The 12,430-nt window shown below is 42.0% G+C and overlaps 1 protein-coding gene across 2 annotated transcripts; it reads right to left on the bottom strand.

The window, feature by feature from the left end:
- Window positions 1–1,186: 1,186 nt before the first annotated feature.
- LOC120058304 (UBX domain-containing protein 4-like) lies at window positions 1,187–10,545 on the bottom strand. 2 transcript variants are annotated; one of them, XM_039006863.1, is made up of 13 exons: window positions 10,389–10,545; window positions 9,755–9,857; window positions 9,596–9,624; window positions 7,056–7,174; window positions 6,673–6,841; window positions 6,330–6,468; window positions 6,188–6,242; window positions 4,767–4,931; window positions 4,461–4,588; window positions 4,185–4,287; window positions 3,915–4,046; window positions 2,445–2,665; window positions 1,187–1,975 (listed from the first exon to the last, which is right to left on the bottom strand). In XM_039006863.1, the coding sequence occupies exons 1-13, from the start codon at window positions 10,468–10,470 to the stop codon at window positions 1,837–1,839; spliced, it is 1,584 nt and encodes a 527-aa protein (XP_038862791.1). In that variant the 5' UTR covers window positions 10,471–10,545; the 3' UTR covers window positions 1,187–1,836. The 2 variants fall into 2 exon arrangements, with proteins under 2 accessions (XP_038862791.1, XP_038862790.1); XM_039006862.1 differs by having other exon boundaries at window positions 6,673–6,856.
- Between the last annotated feature and the right edge of the window lie 1,885 nt (window positions 10,546–12,430).

The following is a 12,430-nucleotide window of genomic DNA, read 5'->3' on the forward strand; positions in this document are numbered from 1 at the left end:
CGCCACACTACCCTTTAGCCCCCCCCCAAGAAATTTTTGGGTTGTACTTGCGGGCTTCCAGCCTTGCTTCCGTGCTGCCTCCTCATATCGTCGCCTCTCCGCTTTAGATGCCTCCAGCTCCGCCTTGGGACGGCGACACTCCTCTGGCTCTGCCCAGGGTCCTTCTCCGTCTAGAATCTCTTCCCATGTCCAATCCTCCTTGACCCACTGCTGCTGTCGTTGCTGTCCGTTAACCCGCTGCTTGATCTGGGTTAGTTGGGTGATTCTGTAACGGCATTCCTCTTCGTATGAAGAGGAGGAGTAGTGATTTGACCAACGTGCAGCGGGTTGTGAATACATAATGAACTTTATTAACAAGACGAAACTAAACACACGAAGAACACTTGATAATTTTACAAAACAACAAAACGACGTAGACAGACCTGAACGAGAGAACTTAGATAAAACATGAAGAACGCACGAACAGGAACAGACTACATATACTAACGACAACGAAACAGTCCCGTGTGGTGCGAACATACACTGACACGGAAGACAATCACCCACAAACAAACAGTGAGAACAACCTACCTTAATATGACTCTCAATCAGAGGAAACGTCAAACACCTGCCTCTAATTGAGAGCCATACCAGGCAACCCAAAACCAACATAGAAACAGAAAACATAGACTGCCCACCCAAAACTCACGCCCTGACCAATAAACACATACCAAACAACAGAAAACAGGTCAGGAACGTGACATCCACACATGATAATGCCATCACCATGCTTCACTGTAGGGATGGTGCCAGGTTTCCTCCAGACATGACGCTTGGCATTCAGGCCAGAGTTCAATCTTAATTTCATCAGAGCAGAGAATGTTGTTTCTGAGTCTTTAGGTGCCTTTTACTGAGGAGTAGCTTCCGTCTGGCCACTAACAGGATGCACCTGAGTTCAAGTTCGAGTCTCAGAGCAAAGGGTCTGAATACTTATGTAAATAAGATATTTCATTTTTGTATATTTGCAAACATTTCTAAAACCTGTTTTTGCTTTGTCATTATGCGGTGTTGTGTGTAAATTGTTTATTCCATTTTTTCTTTCTTAATGCACTGCAGGAGTACTTACTAATGTACAAGCAACAAAGATCTTTGGTTCACTGTGATATCACATAAAAGACCTGGCTTCCACTTAAGGCACAAAATGGTATAGAGCCAGCCAAAAGCTTGTTTATTGAAAAACATGTATTTTTATTCCCATAGTTAAATGAGAGCGGTACAGTGGTTTCCCATGTTCAACTAGTAGTAGAAACAACCCATTCTACTGCCAAAGGAGGCAGTTTATGCCAAGGGGGCCACAGCCTTGGTATAAAAACACACAGCTACACACATAGCCCCTTCCACCAGACCAGAGAGAGCCCTCATACATTTTCATTAAGTAGAGTTCTGTCATCTGGGTTACTGACTGTTAAATAAAACACAAAAAGGTTGTTAATAATGCAGCTGACAACATATCCTTTAGACAAGGACTTCAATCAACACCTCCGTCTCAACCCTTCAACACAGTACAGTAGACATGTTAGAATACTGAAGGAACCCCTGGCTGGTCGTATTCTAAGAGGCTGAATTAATCAAATAACAGTTTCAACACAAATCACCTCTGTTCCAAGCCCAACGGTCAGGAGGTTAACTTGATTACATCTACCCATGCAAGGGAGGAGCAGAGTACAGGCTTAGACAAGAGAAACATAACAGAAACATCATAGCCCTAATATCAGCATTATCCTCCGTTAGACCGACACGCACTCAGGAAACTCACCAGGTCAGATAGGGAGGACAGAGTGAGACAGTGTTATTGCACTACATCTGCTGGGTAGAGTTGCCGTTCCAAGTGTTATTCTCATCCTCACTGTCCTCGTGATTCCGTAGCCTGTGGATTTTTCCGTCTTGTTTGAAGTCTGCTGGTTGCTTCTCCAGTGTGCGTTTGCGAAGGGTTTCTCTGAGAAAGTGGAAATGGATGTGAAATAACCCAACTAGGCCTTAAAAATGTTTTACTGGTATGTAACTGTTATGAAAGTTGTATTGTCAATTTTGTTTTGTATTTAAACGCCACTTTAAACGTGTACATGACACTGCAACAAAATTTCCCCATGGGGACAATAAAGTCAGTAAGTAGGCTTTAGAGCACCCAGCACACAACCACACTGCTCAATCAAACCCCTAGATTCATTCTCCAAATTCTTTGCACTCTGGTTACAACAAATCATGTTAAAGGTGGCTGTTATGACCCCTGACAACAATTAACCTGGACCAGTATACCAGCTTAACCATTCAATTATATTGTAACAATCTGGCAACATTTTGTCACTAACTCCTAACCATAATGTACCACCACAACAATCTCAGCTACTCTTAAAAATATGCCTGTACACCATGAGTACATAGAAGACTGCTGGATGGGGCCTCACCTCTTTGGTTCACCAGATGAGGATGAGGAGCCAGAGGCAGTGTTTGGCCGCTGGGCTGGGCCTCTGGGGCCTGCTGCTCCAGGAATAGGGGGGCTGGTGAACAGGAAGCCACTCAGGAACCTCCACACAGCCAGCAGAGGGTAGATGATGGTACCCAGCACAGCCCAGATACCCCCTCCAGAGGTCGACTGGACTACCATGTTGCTAGGCCGTCCCGTTTGCTGGAAGGATTTAGAAGGATATGAAACACTTTATTCTCAATGATATCATTCTACTGGGGAAACAAGCAAAAAGTCCCCAAAACAAACATTGGGAGCTAGATAACATTTTGAAAGTATTCAGACCCCTTCCCTTTTTCCACATTTTGTTATGTTAGAGGCTTATTCTGAAATAGATTAAATTATTTTCTTCCCCTCAAATCTACACACAATACCCCATAATGACAAACCGAAAACAGGTTTAGAAAAAAAATTATTAAAAAAAGAACTTATTTACATAAGTATCGAGACCCTTTGCTATGAGACTTGAAAGTGAGCTCAGGTGCATCCTGTTTCCATTGATCATCCTTGACATGTTTCTGCAACTTGACTGGAGTCCACCTGTAGTAAATTCAATTTATTGGACATGATTTGGAAAGGCACACACCTGTCTATATAAAGTCCCACAGTTGACAATGCATGTCAGAGCAAAAAAAGAGCTAGAGCTCAGAGACAGGATTGTGTCAAGGCACAGATCTGGGGAAGGGTAACAAACAATGTCTGCAGCATTGAAGGTCCAAGAACACAGTGGCCTCCATCATTCTTAAATGGAAGAAGTTGTGAACATCAAAGACTCTTCCTAGAGCTGACCGCTCGGCCAAAACTGAGCAATAGGGGGAGAATGGCCTTGGTCAGGGAGGTGACCAAGAACACAATGGTCACTCTGACAAGGCTCCAGAGTTCCTCTGTGGAGATGGTTGTCCTTCAGGAAGTTTCTCCCATCTCTGCAGCACTCCACCAATCAGGCTTTTATGGTAGTGGCCAGGCGGAAGCCACTCCTCGGTAAAAGGCACGACAGCCCACTTGGAGTTTGCCAAAAGCACCTAAAGGACTCTCAGACCATGAGAAACAAGATTCTCTGGTCTGATGAAACCAAGATTGAACTCTTTGGCCTTGCTAAAATTTCAACACAACTGTTTTTGCTTTGTCATTATGGGATATTGTTTGTAGGTTGATGAGGGGGAAAAAACTATTTCATGCATTTTAGAATAAAGCTGTAACGTAACAAAATGTGGAAAAAGTCAAGGGCTCTGAATACTTTCCGAATGGACTGTACACAAAGAAACCTAAGAGGCGTAAATATAACTGTGCAGCGATTCTATGACACTGTCTTGTTGTGAATTCTCAAAATGGGAGATGTAGCTATGGACGCTAGATACCAGTAGTCATCAATATTAGCAGAAGTTTAGAGAGAAATAGGGAGCTCACTCACAGGCAGCAGCACTATTGAGGCACTGGGGGCCAGCTCAAGCGCCAGAAGAGTCTTGTCCAGGTCGTCAGCGGTAAACTCTCTGCGAGGGAACACGGTTGCCAGGGAGAAGTTGCCATACCTATTTCCTACTTCCTGAGAGGAGAAATAAACTCTTAAGTGACAGCCAGCGTTATGATATTTAATATCATATTCCACCAAAGAGGATAAACATGTTCTTAATAGTCACTTGTCCAACTCATGAATTATATTGAGTTAGAAAAAGTATCTTACATTGACAGCAAACTGCCGAGCTTCCTGCAGTCTGGCCTCTGAGGGGAACTGGTTGGTGAAGAATGAACCATCTGGTAGACGGAACTGTATTCTGGCTATGGCGCTGGAGGACAGTAACACACAGTTTGATGACAATCTAGAATTACATTAGTAGTGACATACAATATAAAACTTATTGAATAGTTTAAACTTTTTTTATTTAAAGTGACTACTTTAAAACTTCCTCATGGATATATAACTTCCCCCCAGCCCTGTGACTGTAGAATAGCTCCATACCTCCTCTCCCTTTGTGCATTCTCCTTCTTGGCCTCTGTCTCTGCCTGTCTGGCCTGCAGTGCTGCCAGCCGGGCTGCCTCCACCTCATCCTTGTTGTTGGCATAGCGGGCAGCTCTGTCAGCGCGGTCCTGTGGGGATAAAGGTGCATCAGCCAGCCACTACCCTCCTCCCACAACAAGCAATGGCTATTTCATCAAACCCTGCAGCGCTCATTTAGGCCACTAGAGGGAGTTATGGGGGAAAGTTAAATTAGAGAGGCCCAACCAGGGATTAGTTATGAGGAGTGAAAGTGTGATGTTTGTTTACCAGGGCGATCTGTGCTTTGACACGCTCCCTGGCAGCCTTCTCCTCTGCCTTATCCCTGTTCCGCTCATCCATAATGCGTTTGGTCTTCTCATCCTCATTCTTCCTCTTGAAGTCAAGCATCTCCTTCCCCATCTTCCTTCTCTCCATCTCCTTCTTTATTTCACCCTGACCATCATCACACAGAAATAGATACAGGTGCACACAAGCATTAACACCAGAATCGCCATAGGCGTTTGATTTCGTAAGTAAAAGGAATCGGCCCAAAAAATAAGCAACGTCCTGCTCCTTGACTTTTCTTAAAATGTTTGTCTTTTACATTGCTCAGTTGTCAGAATTTTCTAATCCCCCCACCTATTCCCACCTTAATTACATAGGCTAAATTGATGAATGGTTGATAGAAACTGATAATTGTGCACATTACAAATTAATTTAAATTAGGCCTAACTGAATGATGAGGGTGATTTAATTGTGTGTAATGATGGAGAATTGTGGCCATTGTGACTGAAATCGAGAGCATAGAGAAGAGAAGACGAGACTGATTCATGCGTAAAGGCACGGTTGGGGAACAATAGTCCGATACAATCAGAAACTAATTTCACACATAAGAGTTAGCCTAAAGACAAGATTAAACTGACAATAGTATGAGTTGTCAAATTGTACATGAAGATGGGCACATCTTGGAATTGACAGAGAAAGGAGCACCATTTTATCAAATTCTCCTTCAGAGTCACATTCAGGTAAAACTCTGATTGTATCAGCAATAGCATATTCTGCAGTTTCTAAGACACTTTTGTCAAATAACTCAATTCAAGAGCTGCAGCTCTATTTCCAAATATTACTTTTTCAAAGCATAACCGCGCTGTCCATGGGGCAGCATTGCTCAGGTTGCTAAGCAAAGACTAGTAACATAATAAACGTAAAATATGCTATTCTGTCTATTTTTATATAAATGTTATTATTTCCACAATGTTTTTTTTAGGCCTGCCCCCCCCAAAAAAAAGGTTTTCTTTGTGATGGATTTAACTCTTGAACTTGTGGTTTTTAATTTTTACTTATAGCCTAGAGTAACAAACTAATGAAAATGTCATTATGTTCTTTGAAATAGGTAACATTAGAATATGTAAAAAACTAAGACCTTCATAAACACAACCAAATGATTATTCTTCCCATAGCATATATGAAATGTATTTATTAGACTGTTAGAATGTTGACCCATCATTGGTTGGGAGGGGGTTCCAACAAGGCCGGGTGTATGGTTATGGAGCCGCCCGACAACGTTCTCTAGTGGATACTTATAGGCTGAAAGGCCCGGCGATTCTATTATTAATAGGCAGTTCTTACTATGTATACAAATTGAGATTAGGCTAAATTTGCATTACTGCGGTGTCAATATTGGACACCAATGTCTAGTTATTCTTTACCTCCTCCTCTCCTTTCTTTTTCTGCTCCCGTCTTTCCTCCAGTTTCTTTGTTAACCTACAGAAGGAAAGGTTTCAGTTTGAAAAGATAAAGCAAGTTTCAACCTTTTATCCCACCTCCGTTGTGTGTGTATATAGGTCCTACCTCTCCACCTTGGCATCGAGACCTTCGTCAGGCTGAGAGCTGGTTGACACGTCCTCTGATGATGCGCTCCTGTCATCCCCAAGGGTCACAACCTCTGAGGCCAAGGGTCCACCTTCTTCTGCTGGCCTGGACAGGGATTCTGGGTTGGACCACATCAACGCAATCATTATCAGCAATCATGACAGTGTCTCAACTTCAATCTCTCAATCAACAGGACACATATCAAATAACACGCACAGACATGCATTTAAATATAGCGCAAGTACTTGTAATTTTGTTACATTGCTTTTCAGGAAAATTACTTTTCATCAACATTCCAAAGTGACCCCTCACACAAACACACCTTTAGACATTGCTGGTGCTGCTGCACTGTCTGTGTCTGCTGGTGGTGTGTGGCTGGGCTGGAGCTCCTGTGAGGTTGAGGGGGAATGTGCTGGGGCTGGCTCTGAGGCTACCGTGGCTCGTGGGAGCCCCTCCATGGGAGCCCCTGCATCCGCTCCCTCACCTGCCATCTGCTGAGCGTGCATCTGTTAGGCACAAGAAATGCGTGTGACACGCTCTAGGCTGGCTGATGCGCAACGCACATGACTACACAGCGAGCTGGAGACTTCGAGAGCAGTTGTCAGCCAAACTAGATACCCTCTACCTTACATCTATCTCAGTGATCTTGGAGACCATTTACTGATGTTGTTTAAGTGTTTTCTGTGTTATAATTGGCTACCATACCTGTTTGACTTTGTTGATTCTTTTCATGAGTTCCTCTGCAGAGACACTCCCGGCAACAACTTCCAGGGGGATTCCATTCTCTCCGATAAAGAAACTGGACGGGATGCACACCACTGGGTCTTTTTCAGAAAGTTAAAGGCAAACCAACCATGCTCATAAAAATAATTTAAAAAATGGGATTGGACTTAATTGCATGATGTAGAACAGGTATTCCCAAACTGGGGTAGGCCAAATAAAAATGTGATTCACGTTTAAAAAAAATAAAATACAAATTTTTCTTCACATTTCCAACAGTACATTTATATTTTCCAATGGGGCTATACATTTGAGTGGGTTTTTTCCCCCTCGCCTGATTAGCCTCATTTCACTGCCAAAAATGTAACTAAACTGCCAAAAATGTAATTAAACCATCTAATGTTCATCGAAATAACAACACAATGTCAAATACAGGTAGCCTAGTCAAATAATTAACATCCAATCACATTAAACGTTACTCTCTCGCGGGACACCACTCTTGCACAGACATTTAGAAACATGACAATTTGAAAAATAAGCCACAGGAGTTTTTTGAGCAAGAATAAAGATGACTTTCGAGAAGTAATATGTATAAAAGCAACAGATACCATTAATAAGGGGCTAGAAGCATCTTATATGGTGAGCTACCAAGTGGGTAGGACAGGCAAGCCCCATACTATTGTGGAGGACTTAACTCTTCCTGCTGCCAGATATGTGTGGGACAATGCTGGGGGAAAAGGCAAAAAAAAACGACACAGACAACGCCTTCATCAAACAACACTGTTTCATGACGCATCAGTGACACGGCAGGAGATGTTTTGAAACAATTACTGCTTCGCATACAAGACAGTGAATTACATGCGTTACAGCTGGATGAGTCAACAGACGTGGCGGGCTTGGCACAGCTCCTGGTATATGTCTGTTACGTTTATGTGGGGTCAATTAAGGAAGACATCCTCTTTTGCAAACCAATGGAAACCAGGACAACATGAGAGGATATTTTTAAAGTACTGAACAGCTTTGTGACATCAAATGGACTTTGGTGGTGAAGATGTATTGGTATCTGTGCTGAAGCCGCAAAAGCCATGACAGGGAGACATAGTGGAGTGGTAACGCGCTTGCAAGCAGTTGCTTGCTCTGAGGCCACTTGGGTACACTGCAGCATCTACCGAGAGGCTCTTGCTGCCAAGGGAATGTCTGACATCTTGAAAGACGTTTTGGACACTACAGTGAAAATTGTTAACTTTGTTAAAGCAAGGCCCCTGAACTCTCGTGTATTTTCTGCATTATGAAATGATATGGGCAGTGACCATGTAACACTTTTACAACATACAGAAGTGCGCTGGCAATCAAGAGGCAAAGTATTGACATGTTTTTTATTTTTTATTGAGAGACGAGCTTAAAGTTTTCTTGACTGACCATAATTTTCACTTGTCTGACCGCTTGCATGATGACGAGTTTCTCATACAACTGGCCTATCTGGGTGATGTTTTTTCTCGCCTGAATGATCTGAATCTAGGGTTACAGGGACTCTTCGCAACTATATTCAATGTGCGGGACAAAATTGAGGCTATGATTAAGAAGTTGGAGATCTTTTGTGTCTGCATTAACAAGGACAACAGGTTTTTCCATCATTGTATGATTTTTTGTGTACAAATTAACTCAAGCTTACGAACAATGTCAAATGTGATATAGCGAAGTATCTGAGTGAGCTGGGTTCGCAATTACGCAGGTACTTTCCCGAAACGGACGACAACTGGATTCGTTATCCCTTTCATGCCCTGCCTCCAGTCCACTTAGCGATATTGCGGTTCTGTGAAAATTGAATTTAATCAGAAGCCACTGACAGATTTCTGGATAGGGCTGCGCTCAGTTTCTTGCCTTGGCAAATTGCGCTGTTAAGACATTGATGCCCTCTGCAACCACGTACCTATGTGAGAGTGGATTCTCGGCCCTCACTAGCATGAAAACTAAATACAGGCACAGACCATGTGGGAAAATTATTTAAGACTGAGAATCTCTCCAATACAACCCAACATTGCAGAGTTATGTGCACCCTTTCAAGCACACCCTTCTCATTAACCTGTGGTGAGTTATTTGTTCATAAGAAATTGTGAATAAGGTTTTATATGTAAGATGGCTAAATAAAAGAGCAAAATGATTGATTATTATTTGGGCCCTGGTTCTACAAGGGCTTTGTCGTCACTTCCCACGAGCCAGGTTGTGACAAAAACGTACACTCATTCTTATGTTTAATAAATGTATTGTATAGTGTGTGTGTGTGTATGTGTAGAAGGCTTACAATGATGGCAAAAAACAACATTTGAGATTGCGCTAAGGGGTAAGCAGCTGGAGGTTGAATGTTTGAAGGAGTACGGACTATAAAAAGTTAGGGAACCACTGATCTAGAATATGTCTGAAAGAGAAAGCTTGGTGAATAATCTAAAGGAAATCAAGCCTTAGGGACCACAAACACAACAGTCTAACTCTAGGGGTGATAAGAACCCTTTGGAGAAGAAGGATACAGATTTGGGAGAACTGTGTGCATGTCTCACTGCAAGAAAAGAAAAACATTAAACATAAAATGCATCACATTTGTTAGTATTTCCATTTTGATAGTGCTGTACAGAAATAGTGTACATCATATCCACACAAGTGTAGGAGGATTCCATTATAAAGGCCACCTCTTGGAATCAACCTTGATTGCAACACAGCAGTTGTAGGAGGCCTCGGCCACTCTGTCGTCCTCCCAACTGGACATCATTTGTCCTGACACCTCATCGTCGCCTAGTAGAGAACAAGAATGTCAGATTCAGAAGTGGTGAATCACTCGTCCTACGACACTCAATGCCCAGTTCCTACAATACAAGTCTGTAGTGTTGGTGTAGCGGACTAAACTCCACTCCGTGGTGAAGGAAGGAGTTTAGTCCGCTAGTATTGGTGGTGACAGTCGCCATCCAGAATAATTGCGACTCGTTAGCCTGCCAGTCAGCCAGTTAAATTGTCAGCTAGCGATTACCACACTAACGTTAGTAGGAAGCTAGCCAGAACTAACTATCTAAATCGCATTAACTAACGTTAGTTAGCTGCGATTTGACAGCTGTCATTCCTTTTTGTTTTGACAAGTTAGCATTGGCTACATCGACACTTCGAGTTTCATGTTGTTGACATGCATAGCTAGCTAAATAGCTGACTGACAATGACAGGGCTCGTTTGCTCTCCCGAGCTTGACACAGTTTTATTCGCTACTATGGCGAATCTTTCGACTGGTTAACGTTAGCTTTGCTAGCATACAAATCTGCGCTAGCAAAACAATACCTGTTATTACGACGACGAAGATGGAGCTCTGTTGTTTTGCGGAGATGATGGCTGCTGGAATAGAGCCTTCAAACCAAATCATTTTTATAAAATGTGTTGGCTTTTCCTGTTTAATCGTTTCAATCCTGTAAATGCCTAGAACGTTCAATCTCGTCACAGGAACTAACGGAGAATGATGGAAGTTGTAGTCCATAGATACGTATCATGCTTATGGGACTTGAAGTCCGTTCATTATGTCACCAAATTAACAGTAGATGGCGCTGTGGTACTGATGAAGTAATTGGTGCAGATAACTAACTCCCTCACGATGAACTCTGAGGGGGGACAGGATCTCGCTCAGTCCATTTGTACATAGTTAGTGACACGAGATCTCAGTCACCACAGGTACGATTTTGACGAAATTTTGTTAAATTATGCGTCTTGCCATAGAGATCCGGCATTTACAAAATTAAAGACTATATATTATAGTGACAAGATAGTCACATGACCACTATAACAATGGAAATAAAGTACTACAGTATGAGTCATAATACCCTTAAAACCTAGAGGTCAAACAGGGAAATGGTTCCAATCGTATTCCACCATTCATTCTTCCCATAGGATCTCTTAAATACACTTAAAATGAGGGCTGTGTTTCGTGTAGGCTTACCCTGGCGTGACGTTTTTATAACTGTGTACATCTCTCTAGGACTTTTATCAATATATTCGCCTTTATTTATGCCACAAAAATGAAACGCTAATTAGCTGATAATGTGGCTATGCTAAAGAACTAGAAATGACATGATAATCTGGACAAGACTGCCGAATCGAGGCAAAGGTAAGAATCTCTGAAATTAACTAATGTTAGATAAATGTAGTAATGAATAAATTGGCTACATCTCTTTAAATTGGCAATTCTGTGAACTGTCTTGTGTAAGTTAAAAATGGACAAAATACCTGTTAGCAAAGGTGTCAATTAGAGATGATGCGCAGGAGCCTGCAGGGATTTGCATGATGTTTGTTTTGATGCTAATTAATATTTTCGAATCTGAGAGTAAATATAGCTGAATATATTGATGTCACCTTGTCCGACATAAATGTACATGGTTATCAAAACGTCACACCAGGGTAAGCCTACACGAAGCACAGCCCTTATTTTAAGTGTTTCTAAAAAAAACCTATGGGTAGAATGAATGGTGGAAAAATTATTGGAACCATTTCCCTGTTTGACCGCTAGGTTTTATGGGTATTATGACACCTCCACTGAGGGGGTCTATACATGTCCTCAAAGATGGAAGGGAAGCGAGATCAGGTGGGACCATTCTAGCCCATGAGAGGGCAGATACGTGTGTGAACATGCCATAGAGATAGAGGACTCATTTTTGTATCTGTGCCATTATAGCGTCTGTAACACATGGGCAGTGCCATTAAGGCTATCTCCATTTTAAAGTAGTACATTTTTTTCTTCATTGGCTGATTGCTCCCAACTTGTAGAAATCCCCATCCAGTGGACTACTTTAAAATGGTGGAAGCCCTCAATGGCATTGTCCATTTGGATTTGAATCAAATGGACAATCAAATATGAGGTTAAAGTGCAGACTGTCAGCTATAATTTGAGGGTATTTCCATCCATATCGGGCGAACTGTTTAGAAATTACAGCACTTTTTGTACATAGTCCCCCACGTTTTAGGGGAGCAAAAGTATTGGGACAAATTCACTTATGTGTATTTAAGTATTCAAAAGTTAGGTATTTGTTCCGGTAGCATGCAATGACTATATCAAGCTTGTGACTCAACAAATGTGTTGGATGCATTTGCTGTTTGTTTTGGTTGTGTTTCAGATTATTTTGTGTCCAATAGAAATGAATGGTAAATAATGTACTGTCATTTTGGATTAAAAATCCAAACTTGGAGTATAGAGCCAAAAGAAGAACAAATGCTTCACTGTCCCAGTACGGAGGGCACTGTATATCAGTGGTGGGAAAAGTACCCAATTGTCATACTTGAGTAAAAGTAAAGATACCTAGAAATACTGTGACTCAAGTAAGAGAAAGTCCTCCAGT

Source organism: Salvelinus namaycush, chromosome 13, assembly GCF_016432855.1.
Source record: "Salvelinus namaycush isolate Seneca chromosome 13, SaNama_1.0, whole genome shotgun sequence".
Classification (NCBI taxonomy): domain Eukaryota; kingdom Metazoa; phylum Chordata; class Actinopteri; order Salmoniformes; family Salmonidae; genus Salvelinus; species Salvelinus namaycush.